The sequence below is a fragment of the Mytilus edulis genome, chromosome 3 (genome assembly GCF_963676685.1).
Source record: "Mytilus edulis chromosome 3, xbMytEdul2.2, whole genome shotgun sequence".
Lineage (NCBI taxonomy): Eukaryota > Metazoa > Mollusca > Bivalvia > Mytilida > Mytilidae > Mytilus > Mytilus edulis.
This window is the reverse complement of record NC_092346.1, coordinates 95,816,579-95,844,020: the sequence shown is the minus strand read 5'-3', so window position 1 is coordinate 95,844,020 and position 27,442 is coordinate 95,816,579. Positions and strand designations below refer to the sequence as shown.

Here is a 27,442-nt window from a genome sequence, read left to right as displayed (position 1 = left end):
GGTTAAAAAAAACATAATTTCTTCTTTCTTTTTATAGCATTGCATAACAATTTATAATCTACAAAATATAATCGGTTATTCATTCAGATTTAGTGTTTCATTTTCACATACTCTCACAGCACTAAAATAAATTTCCAATTTATTTGATGATTTTGGCTTATTTGAAATTTTTTGAAGAGTTTTAGAATCACATACAAACACAACTTGGACTTGAAGATGCTGCAAAATCACACATGATTAGAAATTACTGTATTAATCAACAAGTTTCAAAAGTTTTTTTTCAAATATGTATCATTTGTAGTAATGTCATGTCCCTATAGTATTATTTTACCTATATATTTCAGGTAAATTACTGTGCTATAACTATGTATCATTTGTAGTAATGTCCTGTCCCTATAGTATGATTCTACCTATATCTTTCAGGTGAATTACTGTGCTATAACTATGTATCATTTGTAGTAATGTCCTGTCCCTATAGTATGATTTTACCTATATATTTTAGGTAAATTACTGTGCTATAACTATGTATCATTTGTATTAATGTCCTGTACCTATAGTATGATTCTACCTATATCTTTCAGGTGAATGGGACAATGCATGTAATGAGTTACAGAGAATGTTAATTGTACGATCACTTCGTCCTGACCGTGTTTCTTTCTGTGCCACTTCATTCATTATTAACAATCTTGGGTCGAAGTTTACTGAGCCACCTGTCCTAGATATGGCCCAGGTAGTAGAAGATTCCACCACCAAGACACCACTGATATTTGTGTTATCTCCTGGAGTGGCAAGTATAGTTAGAAAGTAAAAGATTCAGTATAAATAATGTGAGGTCAAAGTTAAATAAGCCACCTGTCTTAGATATGGCCCAGATAGACAGAAAAAGATCCACCAAGACTCAAAGTATATTTGTATTATCTCCTGGTGTGGTGGGTTTATATATAAAAAAACTTGAGATGCTTAATTTTGAATGATAATTATTTGCATAATGAATATCTAGGGTCAAATGTTACTTGCTGGGGTAACAGTTCAACAATATGACAATCAGGGGTAAAAAATTACTGATTTATAAATAATGGTCTTTACTAAAAAAAAAAATTAATGTTAATGTTGCTTTATTTACAGAAAATCCTAAGGGTAGAATTAATTGCAAGATATTATGAAACTGGTCTTGTCTGAAAAGACTAAGTGGGGTTATTATCATAACTTTTGTGTTGGAAAAGCAAATGGTTATTTAAGAATAAATTGTGAAGCCATTCTTATCTAGTTGGGTATGAATTTGGAGGGTTTAAAAGTTGTATCCCATCTAAAATTAATGGAAAAAGAAATTATTTTTATAAAATTTTGAAATGTATTATATGCACTTTATAGAATTACTCTCATTTCAAGGAGATTTTTATGAATATATTTTCCTATGAAGTATTGTAATGTTAAATTCTTTTATTGATTACTAATGAAAATTGATTGCTAAATGAGACATGTTTTATTTCTTTCAGGATCCAACAAGCCAACTTCTCCAATTAGCAGAAGCCAAAGGTTTGGCTCAGAAATTCCATGCCTTATCTTTAGGTCAAGGTCAGGCACCTATTGCTACTAGGATGATTAAAGAAGGTATCAGAGAGGTAGGTATTTGTTTTTATATTTGAAAGCATAATTGCAAATATAATTTTCTATTTAGGATTGATAACTTGTTTGGAATTCCAGACTTAAATCATAATTTATATCAAAAAGAAAAGTTTGGCAAAATTGAATTCATTCATAAAGTTCTGGTTTGCCTGATTATTTTTTATTTTTGAAATGATCATCATGCTTATTTTACAATATAATTGTGTTTTGCAGGGTAATTGGGTATTTTTGGCTAACTGTCACTTATCTTTGAGTTGGATGCCACAGTTAGACAATATAATTGTGTTTTGCAGGGTAATTGGGTATTTTTGGCTAACTGTCACTTATCTTTGAGTTGGATGCCGCAGTTAGACAAGTTAGTAGAACAGTTACAGATACAGAAGCCTGAGCCTCACCCAGAGTTCAGGTTATGGTTAAGTAGTAGTCCTCATCCAGACTTCCCAATAGCTATTCTACAGACAGGTCTTAAAATGACAACAGAACCTCCTAAGGTAAAGGCGCTTTTTAAATATTTATTTAAACTTACTGTTATACTGTTAGAGTTATCTCCCATTAAATAGCTAAGTTAAAGAATTGAGAAAAAAAATAAGCCAAATATTTGGTAAGTGTTTAAATGGTCAATAAATCTGCAGATTTAAGCAGAAACCTAGACATTTGTGAACTGCTATTTTACAATCCATGATAGAGGTATACAGTTAATTTACCTTGCGTACCAATAAAACAGTTCATTTGTATGGACTTTTATACTAAACTTAACTTATGACTAGTGTGTTCAGCAGAGTACTGAAAATTAAAATGAACAGTTTTCACAACTTATCATTATAGTCTTTTAAAGGGACTGAAAGTTGAAATGGATCACTTATACAACTTATCATAATTGTATTTTGCAGGGACTGAAAGCAAATATGAAACGTTTATACAACTTGGTAACAGAACAGCAGTTTGTAAGATGTCCAAAACAAGACAAATACAAAAAACTTCTGTTTTCTTTGTGTTTCTTCCATTCTGTATTGTTAGAGAGAAAGAAGTTTTTGATGTTAGGATGGAATATTGCCTATGAATTCAATGATGCAGATTTTGAGGTAGATATTTGAAATTTTATATTTTACCTAAAATTTCCATTTCACTGATATTATTTGGTCAAAATATATACAAGTAACAACTTCTTCCCTTACTGCCAACTGTCACTATTTGTAGGGGATTTCCCCCATGAAGGATCCCAATTGGAAATTTAGAAGTAGCAATTTTGTCCACAATTTAAAACAAAACAATAAATTTTACTATTGGTATAGCATTGGGAAAGAATGAAGAAGCAAATAAACAACATGAAAATAAATTTAAAGGCCCCCTTAAAGGTTTTGTAGAACCATGGCAATCATCTTACATGTAAAACCCCCATGGGCATTTTGAAATGTTGGCAGGTATGTCTTCCAAATTAATATTTTACTCACATTAATATTAGTAAAATACACTTTGTAGCACTATATCTTAATGACAAGACCTCAAAACTAGGATATTCTGGCGACAAGAGTGTTTTTAACAACCATTACTACCCATGACTCCATTAGGGTCTTGCACTGTTGTTATTCTGGCAGATTTGGCTGTTTTGCACTAAATATAAGAAGTTTGAGGAGGAAAAAAAAGTTATTTAGATGTTACATATTCAATTGGTGCTGTGCAAGGTTTTTTAGGACATATTGAGTAGATGTATGCAGGTTTAAATGTTTCTGTCTGTTTTTATAGGTATCTGAGAACCTATTAAGTATTTATCTTGATGGCTATGATGAGACACCATGGGATGCACTGAAATATCTCATCGCTGGAATAAACTATGGTGGTCATGTGACAGATGATTTTGATAGACGATTACTTACTACCTATATTAATGAGTATTTCCATGATGGTGTACTACAGGCGGCCTTCTTCAAGTAAGTCATGTATAAGAAACAAACTCTCTTAAAAATAATTGTCAATAATAATTGATTAATAATTGCTAATATTTGCTAATATTTTCCTTGTTAAAAATATGATACTAATTGATGATTTAACTTTGTTATTGTCTCTTTTATTATCAATCTATAATAATATTTGTAAAATATTCTTGCATCAGTTATTTGCCACTTGATGTATATCAACCAAAAATCAATCAATATTTAAACATTATCTACTTTTTGATGCTGGAAAAAAAATAACTGGGCAAGGAGTTTTGTACATTATGAATTAAAGGTAACAACTGAATAACTTGTGCAAAACTAGAATGACTTTCATTACAGAGAATCTGGACAAATTTACCATAACTACAGGCAAGTTACCATGGCTACTGAGCCCGGTCACGTTTGTCCACTTATGTTCAAAGTTTTTAGTGTTTATTGTTGAACATGGATTTCTAGTGGTTCAAAACATGACACAAACTCACTATTACACCATTAATGTTATACAAATGCTTTGTACAAAAATTTTGATAAGAAAATATTTTTTAGGTAGAGTACATTATAGAACTATCACCAACTAGTCACTTCATGTTGCAGTTCTTCACAATGTTTACTGTTTGATTGTTCTGGATTATGTTTTAAATTTCTGTTTAAGAATTGAATTTTCAGCTAATTATTTGTTGATTATAGATATTGTGAGGAAATAGTGGAGGCAACAGCCCCTTTCTTTCATATGAACTGAAAATGGATTAGTTTAGAATTGGTTATATACCATTGAAATATAAAGCTATATTACAGAATATTTTCTTGTTTAGGTTAAGAAACTTTGTATCTTCAATCGTTGAAGTTATATTACTATTCAAAGCTAAATTTATTACTTTCAATGTATTTTTATAAGTTTAATAGTAGATACTAACATTAGTTACAAGCCTTTTACTGACTGTTGTAGAATATTTGTGGTATAATAATGTTTTTATTTTATCCATATGTTTATATTTGATATTAAGATAGTATGATATCTTTCCAGATTATCATGTCTGCCAACGTATTACATACCTAAAGATGGTCCCTTGTCATCTTACAAGGAGTATGTGAGTATGTTACCTAATGTGGATCATCCTGAAGCCTTCGGACAACATCCAAATGCTGACATAACATCACAGATTCAGGAGACAAGATTGATGTTTGATACTTTACTAGGTTTACAGCCACAAGTGTCTGCCGCTTCTGGTGGTGAAAGTCGAGAAGATAAGGTATTAACATATCCTTAACAGCCATGACAACACTGTTAAATTAAAGTGCACTAAAAGATTTGTCTATCATCATTGGGGAGTTATGCTCCACCGCCTCACCATGAATTGTTAAACATATTTTTAACAGCTACGGATCCCGCCCATTAACTATACGCATAATCTTAAAACCCTGTATAACATTTATCATTGAACTTCCACTGAATTATATTTTTATGCCCCACCTACGATAGTAGAGGGGCATTATGTTTTCTGGTCTGTACGTCCGTCCGTCCGTCTGTCCGATCTTCCGTCCGTTCGTTCAGGTTAAAGTTTTTGGTCAAGGTAGTTTTTGATGAAGTTGACGTGTCCTATGATTTGATCTTTCTAATTTTAATGCCAAATTAGAGTTTTAACCCCAATTTCAGAGTTCACTGAACATAGAAAATGAAAGTGCAAATTTCAGGTTAAAGTTTTTGGTCAAGGTAGTTTTTGATAAAGTTGAAATCCAATCAACTTGAAACTTAGTATACATGGTCCCTATGATATGATATTTCTAATTTTAATGCCAAATTAGAGTGCTAACCCTAATTTCACGGTTCACTGAACATAGAAAAATGATAGTGCAAATTTCAGGTTAAAGTTTTTGGTCACTGTAGTTTTTGATGATGTTGAAGTCCAAGTATACATGTTCCCTATGATATGATCTTTCTAATTTAAATGCCAAATTAGAGTTTTAACCCAATTTCAAGGTTCACTGAACATAGAAAATGATAGTGCAAATTTCAGGTTAAAGTTTTTGGTCACAGTAGTTTTTGATGAAGTTGAAGTCCAATCAACTTGAAACTTAGTATACATGTTCCCTATGATATGATCTTTCTAATTTAAATGCCAAATTAGAGTTTTAACCCTAATTCACGGTTCACTGAACATAGAAAATGATAGTGCAAATTTCAGGTTTAAGTTTTTGGTCACAGTAGTTTTTGATGAAGTTGAAATCCAATCAACTTGAAACTTAGTATACATGTTCCCTATGATATGATCTTTCTAATTTTAATGCCAAATTAGAGTGCTAACCCTAATTTCACGGTTCACTGAACATAGAAAAATGATAGTGCAAATTTCAGGTTAAAGTTTTTGGTCAAGGCAGTTTTTGATGAAGTTGAAGTCCAATCAACTTGAAACTTAGTATACATGTTCCCTATGATATGATCTTTCTAATTTTAATGCCAAATTAGAGTTTTAACCCCAATTTCAGAGTTCACTGAACATAGAAAATGAAAGTGCAAATTTCAGGTTAAAGTTTTTGGTCAAGGTAGTTTTTGATAAAGTTGAAATCCAATCAACCTGAAACTTAGTATACATGTTCCCTATGATATGATCTTTCTAATTTAAATGCCAAATTAGAGTTTTAACCCTAATTCACGGTTTACTGAACATAGAAAATGATAGTGCAAATTTCAGGTTTAAGTTTTTGGTCACGGTAGTTTTTGATGAAGTTGAAGTCCAATCAACTTGAAACTTAGTATACATGTTCCCTATGATATGATCTTTTTAATTTAAATGCCAAATTATAGTTTTTACCCCAATTTCAGGGTCCACTAAACATAGAAAATGATAGTTGCGAGTGGGGCATCCATGTACTATGGACACATTCTTGTTATATTAATTTTTATGCTAGGATCGTCCATCGGTAAGTTTATGTTGTTGTCTATGTATTGAGAGGATCACACCAATTCTTCCTTTTGAAACAGAAACATCACAAGTATCTTACAGGTGTTATAGAAACACAGTTATTCACCATTTTGTTTGCATGTTCATGTTATTTTTATGATAAAATAATGTGATTTTGCTTGGTAGTCATCCAGTATATATACTTGTACACATTTATTGGGATGGTTTTTTTATACGCCCGTCAAAATTTTGACGGGACGTATTATGGTATACAAATGTCCAGTGTCCGTCCGTCTGTCTGTCTGTCTGTCCGTCCGTCTGTTCGTCTGTCCGTCTGTTCGGCGTAAACATGTCGCACCGTAACTTGAGAACGACTTATCCAAATTTCATGAAACTTAATATAGTTGTTTCTTATGATGGTCAAATGATCTGTATACTTTTTGGTGAAAATAAGATTTAAACTTTTTGAGTTACGGCACTTTGTAACTAAAACAGGGGTGTGTTTTTTTTCACATGTCGCAACTTATCTCAAAAACGTTTCTTGATTATTGCTTAAAACTTTACACACTTCTTAGTTATATTAATCCTAATATCTGTATACTTTTTGGTGATGATTCAAAATTTCATTTTTGAGTTTTTGAGTATTTTGTAAAAAAGGGGGAGGGTTTTTTTACATGTCACGCCGTATCTCAAAAACGATTTATGATTATTGCTTAAAACTTTACACACTTCTTTGTTAAATTAATCGAAAGATCTGTATACTTTTTGGTGATGATTCAAAATTTCATTTTTGAGTTATTGAGTATTTTGTAAAAAAGGGGGAGGGTTTTTTTACATGTCGTGCCGTATCTCAAAAACGATTTATGATTATTGCTTAAAACTTCATGAAACTTAATATAGTTGTTTCTTATGATGGTCAAATGATCTCTATACTTTTTGGTGAAAATAAGATTTAAACTTTTTGAGTTACGGCACTTTGTAACTAAAACAGGGGTGTGTTTTTTTTCACATGTCGCACCATATCTCAAAAACGTTTCTTGATTATTGCTTAAAACTTTACACACTTCTTTGTTATATTAATCGAAAGATCTGTATACTTTTTGGTGATGATTCAAAATTTCATTTTTGAGTTATTGAGTAGTTTGTTAAAAAAAGGGGGAGGTTTTTTTTACATGTCGTGCCGTATCTCAAAAACCATTTATGATTATTGCTTAAAACTTTACACACTTCTTTGTTATATTAATCTAAAGATCTGTATACTTTTTGGTGATGACTCAAAATTTTATTTTTGAGTTATTGAGTATTTTGTAAAAAAAGGGAGGTTTTTTATTACATGTCCCGCCGTATCTCAAAAACAATTTATGATTATTGCTTGAAACTGTACACACTTCTTTGTTATACTAATTTAAAGATCTGTATACTTTTTGGTTTGATTCAAAATTTTATTTTAGTGATATTTGTAAAAAAAAAAAACAGGGGGGGGGTTTCACATGTCCCGCCGTGTCTCAAAAACAATAAATGGTTATTGCTTAAAACTTCCTCAGAAACTATTTATGATTATTGCATAAAACTTCCACACAAGACGTCGGGCGTATCATGCGCTCATGGCGCAGCTGTTTATTTAGAAATTTAGTATGTTAGGAAATATAATGGAGTAAACCAGTAAACTGAATGAAACTTATTAAATGTAATACAAGACCTTATTTTAAAGTGTTGCCAGCATATTTGTACAGATATATGAAAATGTTTTATAGGTACTGGACCTTGCAGCAAACATCTATAAACAGATACCCGAAAATATTGATTATGATGGAACAGCCAAAATCTTAGCACTGGATCCCTGCCCATTAAATGTTGTGCTGTTACAGGAGGTAATGGCATTATAGTTTGTACAATTTCTTAAAAAAGTATTGCTTTGAACAAGTTGTAGTTAAATGGTCATTTTTTGACACCTTACATTATTCATTGTATATAGAAGTTAATCAAATTGTCACAATGTTCTGTTTGTCAATTGTTTTTAATTCATATGTAGTTTCATTTAAAAATAAGGTTACATGGCAAGTTGCAGGTTGTAATACCAGTTTTCTGTAAACATTGGAATACTGTTAACTAGTCAAATAATTACTTTCAAATTTATATGGGATGAAATTGTGCACTGCCAATAAAAATATTCCCTGGGTTTTCTTTATTTAATTGAGTATACTTTGAAAAAAAAAAATTTGGTAATAAAATTCTGTTAGTAAATTGTTTCAAATACAGATTTGTCATTTACACTATTCTAATATTTCATAAACGTTTACAGATTGAAAGATATAATGCCTTGATGAATGAGATTAGAGAAAGACTGGTTGATCTAGAGAAAGGTATCCAAGGTTTAGTTGTCATGACAATGGAGTTGGAGAACATATTCCAGTGTATATTTGATGGCAGAGTTCCTCCAACTTGGCTGAAGGTAATAATATAGTACACACTATAGTTTTAAAAAAAAAGCTGCACATTTGAATCACCAGTAATGTATAGGAAATGACATCTGTCATACAAAGGACATATATCATTATGATTTACCTCTGGTCATTGGTTTGTTCTTTAGACTATCCATCACGTCCACATGATGTACAATAACAATAAAGACAGATGGCTTTGACCAAATTTTACAAACCTATCATGTAAACATTTTTGAAATGTGTTTCAAAAATATCAAAGTTTTCAATTTCTTTTTGAAATCTTAAAATTCTTCATTCTCAATGTTAATGTACCACTGGTTATATAAAAGATATCAAAAAAGTATTTTGTCAGCAAATGAAAACTTTTAGGATTATTTTTAGTACTGATTAACACTATTAACATACATTTCTGTAATTGATATTTGAATTGTTCTGGACAGGCCTACCCATCTATGAAGCCTTTAGGTTCCTGGACGAGAGATTTAGTAGCCAGAGTAGAACAGCTTGCCAAGTGGGCAGTGACAGCCCATCCTCCTACTATTTTCTGGATGTCTGCCTTTACCTTCCCTACTGGCTTCCTGACTGCTGTCCTACAGACATCTGCTAGACAAAATAATGTAAGATTATCAGTGCTCATCTACAGGTTATCCAACTTACAGTAACAGATCTTTTAAAAATGATGTTTGTAAGAAAGTGATTGCTTCCACCTATACAAAGGATGATTGAAAACTATGTAACAATTGTGTTCCTTTCTCACCTACACTTAGGTACCAAGTTTTAGGAGAATAACTACAAAGCATTCATTGATGATAAAAAAAATTTGATTGACAATATTTATTCTGTCGAAATAAATGTTTGAAAGTACATATTATGGAAGAAAACATATTTTACGATGTTGAAGTTTTTAATTTTATGTGAAATTGTTTAATTTTTAATGAAGAATATTTGTAGCGATTTCTGGTTTATATAATCAGTATTCTTCTTTAGGCTAAAGAAATACCATATGTTTATGTTTGAACTATGAATCATCTGCTGTCATTTACTTAATGCATTTAGATCATGCTAAACATCTACATATTTACATTTTTAGATAAACATATTGTTGGGTATATTAAATTTCACATTAATTGTATAACTTTTATATGATGATATAAATGTTTGATGATTTATTCTCATTTTTTTCTTCAGGTATCTATTGATACTCTATCCTGGGAGTTCAGTGTGATGACTGTAGGAGATGAAAACATAGTTGGTCCACCAAAGGTCGGTATCATACTACAAAACTTAAAATTGTTCAAACTTACTGAAACTACTTGAAATATAACCTGAAAAGGAGTACATAACAAAATGCTGCAAAAATATCAATGCTGTGTATATTTTTATGCCCCATTTATGGGCATTATGTTATCTGGCCTGTGCGTCCGTTCGTCCATCTGCCCTTCCAGGCTTTCGTCCTGTTTCAGGTTAAAGTTTTGGTTAAAGTTTTTGGTCAAGGTAGTTTTTGATGAAGTTGAAGTCCAATCAACTTGAAACTTAGTAAACATGTTCCCTATGATATGATCTTTCTAATTTTAATACCAAATTAGAGATTTTATCCCATTTTCACGGTCCACTGAACATAGAAAATGATTATGCGGATGGGGCATCCGTGTACTTGGGACACATTCTTGTTATTTAAATTATTAATAAATGTAGTTAAATTTCATTGAAGTTAGTACTTATTGTGGCTTATGAGGGCAATTTTCGAAGATGCTTATTATCAGCAGGTTTTCTGTATATTATCAATTGATTGTCACCTTCTACAGTTTCTAGAGTGCAGCAAGGAAGTGTTGAGGCTTCATCTTGTCTCAAAATAAAAAAAATATACTTGCTTTGACATGCTGCTCTTAATACTTTTTCTGTATATTTTGACAGGATGGTGTGTACATCAAAGGTTTATTCCTACAAGGAGCAGGCTGGGATATTAAGAATTCTTGTTTGGTAGAAGCTAAGCCTATGGAGTTGGTTTGCCAGATGCCAACAATACATTTCAAACCAGTAGAAAATAAGAAAAAGGCTGCTAAAGGTATGTGTTCTCAAATATTTTTGTCAGTCACTTCCTGTAGTTTTATTAACTTAACATACTTAACTTTTAATCATTAGATTAGAAAAAAGCATAGAACAAAAAGCTTTTATTGATAAAAATACATTTTCTTTTGAAGGTGGATAAATGCTATGTAATGGGTCAATATAGTAAATGTATCATCTAAATATTGAGTATTTTTTTCATTTGGAGTGTAAGCTCTAATTTCAGATATACAGTTGACTCTCTTTTTCTCGAACTCGGTTGACTCGAAATTTCGGATGAGTCGTAGTTTTCATGTGGTCCCGAACTTTGTTCCATATAAATGTATGAATTTGGACTCCTGATGAGTCGAACTTGGATGAGTCGAAATTTCGGTTGAGTCGAACTGAATTTATGGTCCCAAGGTTAACAAAAGCATTCAAAATTCATTATTTATCTCAAACTAATACACATATGTCAAAACATGACCTCTGGCATTTAAATGGATTGAAGAGTTAATCTGACAATACACATGTAATTAAATTTCCAGTCACTGACCACTGTAATTGATTTATGGCATGCTATTTCCACGTGTGTTTACCTGAGATTATCTTTTATAGAATTTTTATAAATAATCAGTGATACATTGTTAATGTTCATGAAAAAGTATTTAAAATGTTTACAAAACAATTAATCGTGATTTACACTAATGAGCTTGGGTGTGTATAAAATGAGGATTAAGACCTCCGTTAATGATCACCTTAAAACTACTCAATCGGTGTCTTTAATCTTGTTGTTGAAAAGAAAAAGTGAGATGAAACAAAATGAAGAAAATCTGAATTTTCTAAAAATCTCTTGTATCCGAGAATAAAATTTAGCAACTTTAAACGACCTAAATAACACTAAGATCGATTGGAAATTACTCTCGAATAAAAGCAATAGGATTTTTTTTAACTGAAACAATTGGATAAGTAAAAATAATGTTATTATAATAATGAAAGACCATGACATACAAATTCATCGATCTGATAACAGAATATCGATCCCCTTCCCATATCCACCCAGATTTATTTTAGCTTTACCAAGCTAAGCAAGAGTTGTGTTCCTTGGTCTGTCAAACTTCGGGTTTTCGTTTGCGTTGAACTATATGTATCTCAGAATAATTCTCTGGTCCGGCTGACTTTGAGATAACGAGAGTCGACTGTATAAAATAACAGCCTCCTTAAAATGTCAATTACCCTGAAACCCCTTGATGATCTTATGAAAGCTCTTGTTTTAACATTATGAACAGTTTTAAGAGCTTTCTAAAAAAAAGTATTCTTATACATGTATTAACTTTATTATTCTAAAGGAAAAAATTCTACCTTATACAACCACTTGTTCAAATGACTGTCTTAAATTGTATGTCCACCATCTTTTCTTCAATTGATACGTTATTAAGTGAATATGCATGAAATATTTGCCTTTCTTTATAATTCAAACAACAATCATTAATGTTATTTATGTTACTGAAGGAAAGAGTAAGTATTTGTTCTCAATTTGATGTTGAATTACTGACTTTCTTGTTGGATTTTTGTCATGTTGTTGTTTCTTTTGATAAATACTGTGTAAAAGACATGCTAATTTTGATAAGGGATCAGCAGTGTTTGTCCTAAAGAATTTGAGTTTTAATGATATAAACTGTTTAACTTGTTTATATATTTGTTTTTGAAGTATTTTCAGTTTATGTACATGTATCATCAACAAAGATATGAAAATTTGAAGGTCTTGTCTCCAAGATACCTTGAAACAAAACTAAATAAAAAAAGCGTATAAGTGTTTCATGCATTAGTGTTATTTAGTGTTCTTCTTTGTATGTTCAATAGTACATCATATCCGTTTTACCAGGCAGGGGAAAGAGGGGGGGGGGGGTCTGAATTTGATCCAAGGCTTAGATCAAACCAAAGAACTAGAATTAGCACTTGCTGGCATTATTTTTTTCGTTGATCTGCATTACAAAATGAAAAATATTGTTTTTAAACTTGACCATTCAATTGACCATAGCTATCATTTTACAGACTAATTCTGTAATTTTCACTATAAATATTAATGTGTACTGTGTCATTGATAATCATAGAAAGAGCAATGAAAAAAACCAAGGTGGTATTTAGTGAGTACAAAGCACAAGTTTTATTTTACACAGATATAAAGATATACATTTTGTACATTGATGCCAAGGATTTTAAGTTTTACCCAATATCTTATTTTACACTGATATAAAGATATACATTAATGACAAGGATTTTAAGTTTTACCCAATATCTTATTTTACACTGATATAAAGATATACATTAATGACAAGGATTTTAAGTTTTACCCAATATCTTATTTTACACTGATATAAAGATATACATTAATGACAAGGATTTTAAGTTTTACCCAATATCTTATTTTACACTGATATAAAGATATACATGAATGACAAGGATTTTAAGTTTTACCCAATATCTTATTTTACACTGATATAAAGATATACATTAATGACAAGGATTTGAAGTTTTACCCAATGTTTTGTCCTTTCATTTACACCCTTGTCATTAAATTTGGCATTATTTTAGTTTTATCCAAAAAGATATGAATACTCATGCAATGAATTCTGACCTCTCTTTTTCACACAACTAGCTATTATCTATGTATCCCATGTGCCATTTCAATGAATTTTACATACTTGTCGTAAATAATGTACATTGAAAAACAATAATGAAAGGTTTGTCATTCACAAAGATGAAATAGAAGACAAATATGAATGCAATCAAGTATTGCAGTGCCAACTTTTCATTGTAATTTAAGCTTTTCTTGTTTTCAAGTCCATTCTGAACATCTCAACCCGAGTAACACATGTGTCATATCAATGTTGTATATATCAACTCACCAGGGTATCTGTTTTCAAAAGAGTGAAGTATATTTTATAATTTGACTATCAGGTGAGAAATAGACAATGTTTGCATGTCATAAAAAGTATCACGGAAAACAAGTTATTTCTTTTTACAATGCATAAACTCTTTCTACAATGAAAGGATACTAGTAACACCAGATCCTGAATAGTTTTACCTTTAAAAGTTGACGTATCTGAGTTAAGTAATATTCTAAATTCAATTATGACAATTATGTCATTTCATATGCAAGTAGAAACATTAGTAGTGAATTGATGTATTTTATGACAAATCATTGGAGTTCTGCACACCATTGTTACCCTCTTAGATCCTTAAAAAAAACTGCTATCCCATTATTTTCCATGGTAATCAATACAAATGATATTCTGTACATTTGCGAGAAAACAAAATCTGCCAGCAATCACCCACACCCCTAAATAGGAATTATGTATCTAACATATTGACTATTTGTATAATTTTAGGCATGTACAATGCCCCCTGTTACTACTACCCTAACCTGACCCATGTGAGTTATTTGACTATTTGTATAATTTTAGGTATGTACAATGCCCCCTGTTACTACTACCCTAACCTGACCCATGTGAGTTATTTGACTATTTGTATAATTTTAGGTATGTACAATGCCCCCTGTTACTACTACCCTAACCTGACCCATGTGAGTTATTTGACTATTTGTATAATTTTAGGTATGTACAATGCCCCCTGTTACTACTACCCTAACAGAGCCGGAGCAGCTGGCAGAGCATCGTTTATTGTAGCTGTGGAACTAAAGAGTGGAGAAAAGAATGCTGATCACTGGGTTAAAAGAGGAACAGCTCTATTGATGAGTTTGGACTATTAATTCCTTAATGAAGACAGAAGGAACAAAAGAAAACATACTGACTTGTTGATAATGTCTTAGCTTTTATGATTTGACAATAAGAATATGCATTTAACTTTGTGATTTGTTTTACTGGTTTTTGTCCAGTTGTAAGAATTTATTATAGTTGGAAAGTATAAATTATATTGGCATTGAAGTGCTGTGTCTGATGTTAATATGATAACTCCTACTCTTTATTTGTCGTGTGCTTTCAGATTATTATAGCAAGAAGAATATTCTTTACTCTGTTGATTTAATGAAACAATTTAAGAAGAAACAAAATTAAATTCACACACATTGCATATCTTATCTATTGTGTTTCAAAATAATCACATTTAAGAAAAAAACCACTGAGCTTTTTGTTTAATACTTAAGTGTCAATGCTGCATAACAATATGTTTTTAAAACAGTAAAAATTTATGAAGTAAATATGAGATTAATTTCAGAACATTGGTTAAATTTCCCACAAAATAAAAGAGTGTACAATTTACCAATCATGTGGTTTGAACTAACTCCTATATTTTGCTGTTAAATTTGAATTTTTATTTTAACTTTTTTAAAGGTTAATAAAAGTTATTTAAAAAGGAGCATTAAATATCATAGAAAAACAATTATCTATAAATAATATACACTTTTTTATCCTGCTATTGAGGTTTCAAAATTGACACCTAGGCTATGTATGGCTAAAGAAGTATTAGAATCATTGAATTAATATACTTAAAATTAAACAATTAACAAGATATATCCTTTCTCTTCCTAGTAACATATTGAATATTATTGTTAACTGAACAAGCCGTTCACTGTGATATTTTTTTCCAATTAGGTACAAGTAAATCATTCCGTCCAAAATAAGATATTTATTTATAATTTATGAACTAAAAATACATTATATTTTTATTCGTTTATATTATTTAAATCCAAAACTATCGGATTCTGTTTTTTTATTTAGAAAAAAATGTTGTTATTAATTTATATTGTTGGGTTTATTAAACAAATATGAGAACAGATATATCATTGAAGTTAATTAGATTTTTCTTGTTTATTATTTCTACATACAAGTGTGTATAGAACATACTGTGACCTGCAAATTATTATACAGTTAACTTAAATTGGTGCATTTGAAACCAGTTTACCAGAAAGGAGGCAATAGACCACTTTCGAGTTCATCCGTCATTGGCAAAAACTCTTCAATTATGCGCGCCTTTATGACGTCATTTACCAGATAGAGGGGATCGCCTGTATCCCTGCACTATTTACGTTCATCAAGCGTCTTAGTGATCGTCGTTGTACAGGATAAACTAGAAATAATGGTTGTTCTGTAGGTACTTAATGACAATTCCCTAATGACAGCAGTGCTGATTGTCAATTTTGAGAATTTAATTTGGCTGAATAATTCGTACAATATAGAATTATAGTTTTCCAACCACTCGCTCAACATTGAAACGGAAGTGACAACGCCCCTAAACACACAAATGACGTTCACTAAAACCAGTGTTTTTGACGGAAATGCATCGAACTCGAAAGTTGTCTATTAAACCCAATTACTCTGAAAGGTACAATTATAACCAGTTGAACAGAAATAGCACAATTAAAACAAGTCTCCAGAAAAGATTCAATGAAACCAGTTAACCAGAAATAATACAATCAAAACAAGTGTACAGAAAAGCTTTAATGAAACCAGTTAACCAGAAATAATACAATCAAAACAAGTGTCCAGAAAAGATTCAATGAAACCAGTTAACCAGAAATAATACAATCAAAACAAGTGTACAGAAAAGATTCAATGAAACCAGTTAACCAGAAATAATACAATCAAAACAATTGTACAGAAAAGCTTTAATGAAACCAGTTAACCAGAAATAGTACTATTAAAACAATTATCTAGAAAAAAAGCTGCAATGAAACCAGTTAAATAGAAATAGAACCATTTAAACAAGTATCCAGAAAATCTTCAATGCAGCCAGTAAACCAGAAATAGTACAATTTAAGCAAGTATCCAGAAAAGCTTCAATAAAACAAGTAAACCAGAAAAAGTACATTTAAAACAAGTATCCAGAAAAGCTTCAATGAAACCAGTAAGCCAGAAAAAAGTACAATAAAACAAGTATCCAGACAAAGTTCAATGGAACCAGTTAACCAGAAATAGTTCAATTAAAACAAGTATCCAGAAAAGCTTCAATGAAACCAGTTAACCAGAAAAAATGCTATTACAACCAGTTCACCAGAAAAGTGATATTACAACCAGTTTACCAGAAAAAGAACAATTTAAACAAGTATCTAGAGAAGCTTAAATGAAACCAGTAAGCCAGAAAAAGTACAATTCAAACAAGAATCCAGAAAAGCTTTAATGAAACCAGTTAACAAAAAATAGTACAATTAAAACAAGTATCAAGAAAAGCTTCAATAAAACCATAATACCAGTAACAGTACAATTAAAACAAATACAAGTATCCAGACAAGCTTGAACAAACCAAGTATTCTGAAATGCTTTAATTACTACAGTAAACCAGAAAAAGTCCTATTACAACCAGTTAACAAGAAATAAATTCAAGTTCTTTTTACTTATAGTCTGTCAATGTGTGGGTGTTAAGGATAAGTGGTGAATAGAAATATGCTCATTCTCATCTTTTTCTGCCTGTCTCTAAAACCTTAGCTTAAGAAGGGAGTCTGTATGTCTGTCTGTGATTTATAAGTTAACAAGATCATTTGGTCAGAATGCAAGTTTGGAACTCTTGCAACAACTATGAGGGTTCCATACATGGTCTGTTGGCTGTTCCTATCCAATTTACCCTTAACTTTCCAGTGGCTGTACAAATTTCCTCCTTTCATCCCACTGATTCTCTTCAAACATTCCTATTGTATGTATTGTTAATTTGTTCTCTAACTGATCATGCACTATAGGTTTTCCATGGGATGTTAGAAACCAACAATCAATAAATGAGTGTTTTGAAATAAAGCACAATAAAAAAACAAGTTAATCAGAGTAGACAAATTAGAATCACCACTAAAGGGTACAAATAAAATCAGTGAAACAGAAAGATTGTAATTCAAACCAGAAATCAAGAAATACCTTAATTAAAAAAAATTATCTAGAAATAGTACAATTAAAAACTGATATTCAGAAATATTGCAATAAATACTTGTACTCCATGTTGTGTCTGGCAAAAGTTTACATATCAGAATGTCAACTCCAGACTTCTTTGAGGTGATAGCTGCTGATGGTTGTATTCTAACGAGACCTGTACAGCAGATCGCAACTAAAGGTCGGCTCCGCTCATTGTAGATATTTGTACTGTTTGTTTTTGTTTGAAGAAGTCTTGCTTGTCTCTGGTGTCTTTGTACAGTTTGTTGTCTCTTGCAAAACTCGGCATGTCAATAAATCATCACACCATGTGTCTGCGTCGTAATAAGTACATACTTGTACTGGTTCTTATGTTAAGAGAAAGCCTAAATGCCGAGAAGTTGTAATGCTAGGCGGTTATTATTGATAGTTGTACTTTTTGTTGTGTCCGGAGAAAGCCTACATATTGACAAGTCCTAACTACAGTTCTCTTCGGCTTGAACACTTATGTACAGTCTACTTGTTATCCTTGTTGCTTTTTGAGAAAACATGTAACTGGCTGTACCCTCAAATCGTTCTTTCATGTTAATTTGACCTGTTGATACAAATGTAATGTTTTTTGTTGTTTAATGCTTCTCTATATGAGACACAATGATGACTGCTATACACATATTGTGACTATTTTACCCAGTATGTCTGTTTTGTTCACACATCGTTGTAAATATAATGAAATTTAATGTGACTCGCATAAAAGTGAGAAGTAAATTTAAATTAGGCACTGGCTACGATTACATGGAAATGTAACAATAATAAAAATATTATTGTTACATTGGAGACTAATTGCCGGAATGCAAAGTTGGGTGAGGAACCGATTAATTACAAATGTAACAATAATTACTGAGGCTACGGTTACATTACGTTATTGTTACATGAAAAACAGCAATGTACGCTAGATTGATTAAACTTAAATCTTCTATAGTTGTATTGCTTCATTCTTTCATATGTACTAAACAATACTTGTAATTTAATACTGATAAATAATAAAATATTATTATTCAACAAATGGTGTACAACTTGAATAGTTTTACTACGTATTAATGGTTTTGATGTTCTTAAAGATACTACTCAAGATTAGGAGTGTGACTGTCAAAGGCGAAACATATAGTTCAATGGTTTCACTTTTTAAAAGTATTTAACTGCACACCTACTCTTATTACTGTCATTATACTTTGGACCAATTTTGTTTATGGTGAAAAAAATAAAACTTGGGATGCGTTTTAAACGAAACTGAAACAATATCAAGACATACATTTCATACAGCTTTATAACTTGACGCAAATTGATAATCAAAAGCAAAGTTTGCTAACTGTAACTTTTAAAATACTAAGAAATTCTGTATGTACACGTATCTGGGAGGACGTAAATTCGTTCATCAAAAATGTGTCGGACTTTAAAAACAACTTACTGGATTTGTAGAAATTGTCATTGTAAATAAAAAATTACAGTAATATAAATAAATTGTATGTTATAAATGTATGTAATAAATGTCCTCAACTTTTATTATTTAGTACATTTTACTAGTCCCATCGTACATTGCTTTTTTTCATGTAACAATAACGCAATGTAACGTAGCCTCAATAATTATTGTTACATTCGTAATTAAACAGGTCCTTATCCAACCATGCATTCCGGCATTTAGTCTCCAATGTAACAATAATATTTTTATTATTGTTACATTTCCATGTAACCGTAGCCAGTGCCTTTAAATTATCGCTATGAAACCAGGTTCAAGCCACCATTTTCTACATAAGGAAATGCCTGTACCATGTCAGGAATATGACAGTTGTTGTCCATTCGTTTGATGTGTTTGTGGTTTTGATTTTGCCATTTGATTAGCGACTTTCCGTTTTGAATTTTCCTCGGAGTTCAATTTTTTTGTGATTTAACTTTTTTGCTGAACGACTTGTCTCGCCTAGAAATGCTGCTGTTAGTGTGAAAATGTTATGTTTAATTAAAAGTGAGTCCATTTTCCAGTAAAATACAGAAATAAAAAAATCAAAGTTTTTCTTTTGATGCTATTTCTCGGTCTTGGAGATAAGCCTCTGTCCATGTTTATAACAACCCACGAAAGTTTACTTACTTATCATGTCAAAATAATTTAATCCCAGACTGTCTGTAAATAATGTTAACTAAATAGTCTATCAGAAAAATACTGAAAACGAAAATGTATTTTTAAAACTTTGCATCTCTAAATCATAGAAAAAGCTTCTAAAGTTTCCTTAAATTAAATGAAGCTAGGCATGACAAACGAATTGACGTTTTAACGACCTTTACTGGCTATACAGCCCTTGCACGGTCGGTCTATGTATGATAAAGTATTTGATGTGTAACAAACTTTAACCCCAGACTGTATCTACTTGTTAACTGTTTACTAAGTTCATATACTAAATTGGCCATAAATGTAGAATCTTAACAGCGGGCAGTGTCCCTGTCAACCCCCTACATCGGGCTCTAAAATGACTGTCAAGAAAGACAACAATCCAACAAGAACAATAGAACAAGGATTTTAACAACAACTAGTGGAAACTGGCAAAAGAAGAAGGGATATAATGTTATTAAATGAAAAACAGGAGGAGAAAAGGCCCAACACAAAAAACAGTTGCCTTTACATATATTTATTAATAATATTTCTATTTTGACAGCATTGTCAAATCCTTTCCTGCTATTCCTCCAGATCTAGATCGAGGTCAGAAAACAGGTCACGTTTGTTGCACTTTTTTCTACACTTTTTCTCCTCCTTTTCACAGCGGTCGAAGCATTTTTTCTTCTTTTCATGGTTATTAGGATGGTTTCTTTTGCATTCTTTTTTACACTTCTCGAGATTGGTTTCACATTTTTTCTTGCAATTAGCTTCAGCGGTTATAACCAATACCGCTATAACTAGAACAACTGCAAATGCTTTAGTCTACAAAAAGAAGAAGCTAATATAACAGTTACTGAATGCGCGAATGCAAGTTATCTTCTATCAAAAAATGAGAATGAAGGATAGAAAAACGTGAACCAATGAACGCTTCGCGCGTGTTAAATATTCAATTTGCCAAAATATAACTGACACACGTACAAATCACAGTTGGTAAATATTCAGAGTTTAGAGGAATAATGTTAAACCAAATAAGAGAGCAGTTTATGTATTATAAATATGATTATTCTTTCTCCAAAACTATTATATATTGTATTTTTAAATACATCTAACAGATAATTGATTAAATTTTATTGTGAGATTATGCCACAATAATTGTTGTAAGAATTGTTTTACGGATTGAGACACCAAACAAGGGTGTCTACCAAAAACAACGAAAGTAAATCTAGGTGAGACATAAGGAACAGGTTCTCGTTGGTGGCTTTAACATTTACATTTTTTTTGCAAAAACAACGTTCACCAAACGATAGACTGCTGCTTTTTTTTTTAAATATAACACAACGGCCATAACTTGCAAAAAGAATGAAAACACTGACGGCTATAAGTTACTTATGCTATTTTAAAAACTATATTTAGATGAAACCAATATTTCTTTTCTAAAGTTCTAATTAAAAAGTCAACATAACTCCAAATCGAAGTTTACCAGAACATATATACAAACGGAATCAAACGAAGAAAAGTGATTTTGAGAATCTTATTTGCCATCAACAAAAACAATAAAAAGTATTGAAATGCGATCAGCTATAGATACCACAAATAATTAATTCACCACATTAATTTTATGTACATAAAAAAATGTTGAAATAAAAAAAAAAATCCGCTTCAGTCTATATAGGTTGCACTTTGTAAATACAGCTGTTTCTCAAACCACGCCTCTTTTGGGGAGATCTAGAATATTCATAGAAAATTAATTATGTTTACATACTGGTTCCCAGTTATGCTCTCAGTGTTCTATCTCATAGAGACATAACTTGGGAATGTTACCAGTAAATATACATGTGCATATTGTTTACATTGAAATCTGTGGTAACCCTTCATTCGAGTTGGGGGTAGTTAAGAAAATTTGTGTTAGTTTAAACTCTGAAATGTTCAGGGCATATAACCGTTGAAAATATGCCGCACAGCCCTATATTTTGACCTTTTCAAAACTTCTTAGTAAAAGTGGTACAGTTTTAGCCGTAAAAGGAGTTCCTATGGGAAATTGCATTGTCAATATTTACAGAAATGCAACCTATAAGGAGTACCGTGTGGCTTATACTGAATTTAAAAACTGTAACGAAAGTGAACGCTTTATAATCTGAGTCATATGTTATCAATATAGAATAGCAAAACATAAATGTTAATATAAACAACGGACAGATCAGCAATACGAAGCTATATAAACAACGGACAGATCAGCAATACGAAGCTATCATTTTGCTAACATTTCGCATGTAAAACACATATTTTCAAGCTTTTATGTCCTTTAGTGATATTGTGTGAACTCATTCAAATCACAAAGAAATATGTTGATCATATTAATATAATTTAAAAAAAAATTACCTGCATATCTTGCTGCTTGTAGAATTTGTTCCTCAAAGGAATCTGGTTCCTGTTTTATAGATCAGAAGTTATCGCCTAAAGATCATTAAAATATTGAACTAATGAATTATCAATAAAAGAATAATTATGTTTGATGTTATCATGATATAGAATATTAAAAATAGTTCACTTTTTCTGGTTGCTCGTTTCACATATGTTAGTAAAACATGGACTGATTGTCGTCAATTTATTCCCGGCAGCAGTTTTATTTTATTGTGAATTATGGTCAGCACACAAATACTGCCTGTGTGAATCTCAGTATGGCAATGAGTTTTTAAATTTATTCCATTTTCAAGATATCTTATAAAGTTAAAAAGATATCTAATAAAGTTTAAAAGATATCTTATAAAGTTAAAAAGATTATCTTATAAAGTTAAAGAGATATCTTATAAAGTTAAACAGATGTCTTATCAAGGTTAAAAAATATCTTATAACGTTAAAAAGATATCTTTTAAAGTTAAAAAGATACCTTATAAAGTTAAACAGATATCTTATAAAGTTAAACATATATCATATTAAGTTAAACAGATAAGTATATAGGGGTAAAAAGGAGATTTTTACTGTTCGATTGGAGATATACTACACGTTGGCTATTTGCTATTCAAGGATTATGCAGTCATGCAGCCGGTTAAATTACCGTTTTGGTTAGTTTTGTTTAGCACATAATTCAAATTAAAAATCACCATACTAATGTCTTTCCTTCATGGTGTTTATATTTTCCCAACACTATAACCAGTATTTCAACTACTAAATCCCTGGCCTGTGAGGTATAAGCTCACTTTTCTTTAAAGAGATTTTGAAAATCATCTTCTACCCCCCGGCAGGGATGGCCTTAACCAGATTTGGTACTATTGTTTTGATAATTTTTTTCTTAAAGCTTTATTTATTTGGCCTTCTTACCTTACGAGCGCCAGTGGTATGTCTAAGGTAGTCGAAACTAGCATTTGATGTAATAGATAATGCATGACAAACTTAGTACCCGTTCCGCACACTGCCCAGTCTACATTGGGAAGGTCTGGGATGTCTGCGATCAGGTGCATAGCTAAGGCAATGTCCACCTTTATCTTAGTTACTTTGGCCAAAGTGAGGAATCTATGAACAAGCATATCAATCACAATAGATTTTTTGAAGTGTTAAAGAAAAACAGACATCCAAATATCGCATTTTAGGAGCGGTAAATAAAGGCAACAGTAGTATACCGCTGTTCAAACTCATAAATCCATGGACAAAAAACAAAATCGGGGTAACAAACTAAAACTTAGGGAAACGCATTAAATATAAGAGGAGAACAACGACACAACACTACAATGTAACACACACAGAAACGGACCAAGCATCAGACAAAATCCCACGAGAATAACAAATATAACATCAAAACCAAATACATGAATTTGGGATAGACAAGTACCGTGACACGTCTTATCGCAATGTGAATTTACACTAAAAAAATAAGAGAAAACAAACGACGCAACGTTAAAATGTAACACACACAGAAACGAACTATAATATAACAATGGCCATATTCCTGACTTGGTACAGGACGTTTTTAAAGGAAAAAATGGCGGGTTGAACCTGATTTTGTGGCATGCCAAAACTCCCCTTTTATAGCCATGTGAAATATAACATTAAAATGACAATTCAACACCACAGGACTACATTATAAATAAATAGAAGAATACAATTGACAAAGAAACACAGCCAACAAAAGGCAACAAGTTGAAAATTTTAATACGCCAGAAGTGCATTTTATCCACACAAGATCTACTAGTGATGCCCAGATACAAAAGTTTGAAAGCCGAAACAAGCCCAAAGTCGAACAGCATCGAGGACCAAAAGATCAAAAAAGTTGTGCCAAAAACGGCCAGGGTTTTCTGTTAGTTACCAGAACATCCCTATAATTTAGAATAATTTATACTTTTGCAAACAGTAAATTTATAAAATAACTAAACAAAAGCTGTACATGATAGAACTGAAATATTAACTAATTACAGGAAACAACTGAAATACATTACATAACCAGACATTTGCAACACAAAATGTAGACACATCCGAATAAGTTAAAACCTCAACGCCAAGTGACGTCATATTTAAAATTGTAAAAAATGACAAAAAATGATGACGTCATTTGAATTTGTAAAACAGATCATCAAAAAATGAAAAATGACGTCATTTGAATGATAGAATTAGGATTGATTTAAGATTATATTTGAACAAAATACTGATATTGCATTTAATAACAATGCACATTTTAATATTCATTAATAGCAAACTGAGGTAGCAATTAACTATATTATAAAGCTATGTCCGGTTTGTTTTGAATCTTACTTGAAACGTTCGGAGGACGTGTTTTTCAACAGACTGTCAGCATCCCAATGGGAACAAACTGTGCCCCTCTACTTGCCGACTTGTTTCTTTATTATTATGAGGCTGACTTCATGCAGGAACTTCTTAGGAAGAAAGATAAGAAGTTAGCAATATCCTTTAACTCTACTTTCCGTTATATAGATGACGTTCTTTCACTAAACAATTCAAAATTTGGTGACTATGTGGAACGCATCTATCCCATCGAATTGGAGATAAAGGATACTATAGATACAGTTATGTCGGCTTCATATCTTGACTTACATTTAGAAATTGACAATGAGGGTCGGTTAAAAACAAAACTTTACGACAAAAGAGATGATTTCAGCTTTCCAATTGTGAACTTTCCGTTTCTAAGTAGCAACATTCCAGTAGCACCTGCATATGGGGTATATATCTCCCAATTGATACGATATTCCCGTGCTTGCATTTACTATCATGATTTCTTGATAGAGGGTTACTGCTCACAAGGAAGCTATTAAACCAAGAGTTCCAAATGGTGAAGTTGAAATCATCCCTTCGTAACTTTTACGGACGCCATCACGAGTTGGTTGACCGTTATGGAATAACCGTTTCACAAATGGTATCGGATATGTTCCTTACGTAGTAACTACAATCCCCCTCCCTTTCATGAATGTGACCTACCGAATTAGACTATTTACCGGATTTGTAATCATATAAGCAACACGACGGGTGCCACATGTGGAGCAGGATCTGCTTACCCTTCCGGAGCACCTGAGATCACCCCTAGTTTTTGGTGGGGTTCGTGTTGTTTATTCTTTAGTTTTCTATGTTGTGTCATGTGTACTATTGTTTTTCTGTTTCATTTTTAGCCATGGCGTTGTCAGTTTGTTTTAGATTTATGAGTTTGACTGTCCCTTTGGTATCTTTCGTCCCTCTTTTACCTCATACGTAAAATATCGTACTGATTACGTTGAACAAAATGAAATCTAATAAATGAATGCGGTGATTAATTTTCTTTACCATAACACATAAATATAATAGAAAAAAAGTCAACACCTTTGACAAAATCCGATGAGAATTACAAATATAACATTAAACATTTAAACTAAATACATGAATTTGGGATAGACAAGTACCGTAACACGTCTTATAGTAATGCGAATTTACACTCAGCAAAACAGTCACAATCGGGAATAAGTCACGTTAGGTAATTAAAAGATTAGACGACATATTGATTGCAAACAACAATCTACCATGTGGTAAACATGTCCTTAGCTAGTTTGGTCAAAGATACATCGTATGGATCCACAAATTCGTGATGGTGTCCATAAAATTTACGGAGTGTCAATTTTAATCTGTCCTCCTCATAACTTTGTTGGAGCAGTTTCAGCGTAAGGAGCACACTCCTGTATATAAAGTCCGTATAGTGTGAACAAGCACGAGAATAACGTCTCAATTGTGATATGTAAACACCATACGAAGGGCCATGTTACTGCTGAGAAATGGGAAATTGATAATTGGGAAGTTGAAATCATAGATTTTCGTGTATTCGTCAATATTGAGGAAAAGATCAAGGTATGAAGCAGTCCTTCTAGTATCAGTAGTATCCTTAATTTCAAGTTCACTGGGATATATGACTGAAATATGGGTTATTCAGTGATAGAACATCATCAATATATCGGAAAGTAAAATTAAAGAATTTCGCAAGGTGCTTTTTCTTTTTGTCTTTTAGAAGGTTCTGAATGAATTCTGCTTCATACGAGTACAAAAACAAATCAGCCAGCAGGGGTGCACAATTAGCAAAATGATTAGTACCCATTGGAATACCGACTGTCTGTTGAAATATAAATCCTCCAAACTCAACAAATATATTGTCGATCAAAAAGTCCAGCATTTTGATAATATCATCTTCAGTATATTTTCTGGAAGATTCAGTGTGATTCTTCACAAAATATGAATTATTGTAACCCAAAACAAGAAATTTGTATCTACGATTCCCATGTTTATAGAAAAAGCTCTGTTTTATGAGATGGTGAAGTCGATCTTTCAACTGAGCATGGGGAATAGTAGTATATAGCGTAGAAAAATCAAAAGTTTTTATGTTGCTGCAAAATTGCAAAGATTGTGATCGAAGGTTAAGCAGTAGATCTTTCGAAATTTTGAGAATCCACATCTGGTTAACACCACTGGTAGAATATATCTCCTCACACTATTTTTGAAGCCCATCTTTAACTGTAGAAAGAATAGTAATTTTTGGTAACATAGACAAAAAAAGACAAAAACTGAAACTGATCTCTTTTAAGGAGAGAAAACATTGTAAAAAGAAAAACAATACGGATGTGTCTAAATATCTTTATTTTATTCCAAGCGTAATTGTACAATCAGCGCACCAACCATGAATCTGGTAAACTTCTGTTGCTTTTGCATGACGCAAATTATAGATGGGTTTAATTTTGACAGTTTGTGGTTTTATCAGCTTTTCAACGAATATAAGGTACTGGATTTCAATATATGTTGGCCTCGAACATCACTGAACACCCATACATTTTTGAAATACTTATCTGGTTCTGAATCAGGTAATTTTTATACCAAGTCCGGAATAAGACAGTTGTTTTTCATTCTTTAGGTTTGTTTTAGCTTTTGAGTTTGCTATTTTGTTAAGGACTTTCCGTTTTCAATTTCCCGTCAAGTTCGGTATTTTTGTTACTTGTTATTATTGTTACGGTTAATGTTATCATATTCATCTTTGACATTA

At 31.6% G+C, this 27,442-nt stretch overlaps 1 protein-coding gene and 1 long non-coding RNA gene across 8 annotated transcripts in view; one reads left to right on the top strand and one right to left on the bottom strand.

Moving 5' to 3' along the window:
- Positions 1-15,749, top strand: part of LOC139517852 (dynein axonemal heavy chain 2-like) — an 89,921-nt gene extending 74,172 nt beyond the window's left edge. For 4 of the 7 annotated variants that reach the window (XM_071309313.1, XM_071309312.1, XM_071309319.1 and 1 more), the window contains 13 exons: positions 582-787; positions 1,497-1,622; positions 1,920-2,117; positions 2,517-2,708; positions 3,370-3,554; positions 3,900-3,929; positions 4,585-4,810; positions 8,215-8,331; positions 8,763-8,912; positions 9,345-9,521; positions 10,093-10,167; positions 10,819-10,969; positions 14,568-15,749. In XM_071309313.1, the coding sequence (XP_071165414.1) occupies positions 582-787; positions 1,497-1,622; positions 1,920-2,117; positions 2,517-2,708; positions 3,370-3,554; positions 3,900-3,929; positions 4,585-4,810; positions 8,215-8,331; positions 8,763-8,912; positions 9,345-9,521; positions 10,093-10,167; positions 10,819-10,969; positions 14,568-14,722 (1,988 nt within the window). In that variant the 3' untranslated portion in view covers positions 14,723-15,749. Of the gene's footprint in view, positions 1-581; positions 788-1,496; positions 1,623-1,839; positions 2,118-2,516; positions 2,709-3,369; positions 3,555-3,899; positions 3,930-4,584; positions 4,811-8,214; positions 8,332-8,762; positions 8,913-9,344; positions 9,522-10,092; positions 10,168-10,818; positions 10,970-14,567 lie in introns of those variants that run through there. The other 3 variants (XM_071309315.1, XM_071309314.1, XM_071309316.1) reach the window with 2 other exon arrangements.
- Positions 15,750-20,460: 4,711 nt separating this feature from the next.
- LOC139517851 (uncharacterized) lies at positions 20,461-22,566 on the bottom strand. The gene is made up of 2 exons (XR_011663215.1): positions 22,324-22,566; positions 20,461-20,766 (listed from the first exon to the last, which is right to left on the bottom strand). It is a non-coding gene; the product is annotated as an uncharacterized lncRNA (long non-coding RNA).
- Between the last annotated feature and the right edge of the window lie 4,876 nt (positions 22,567-27,442).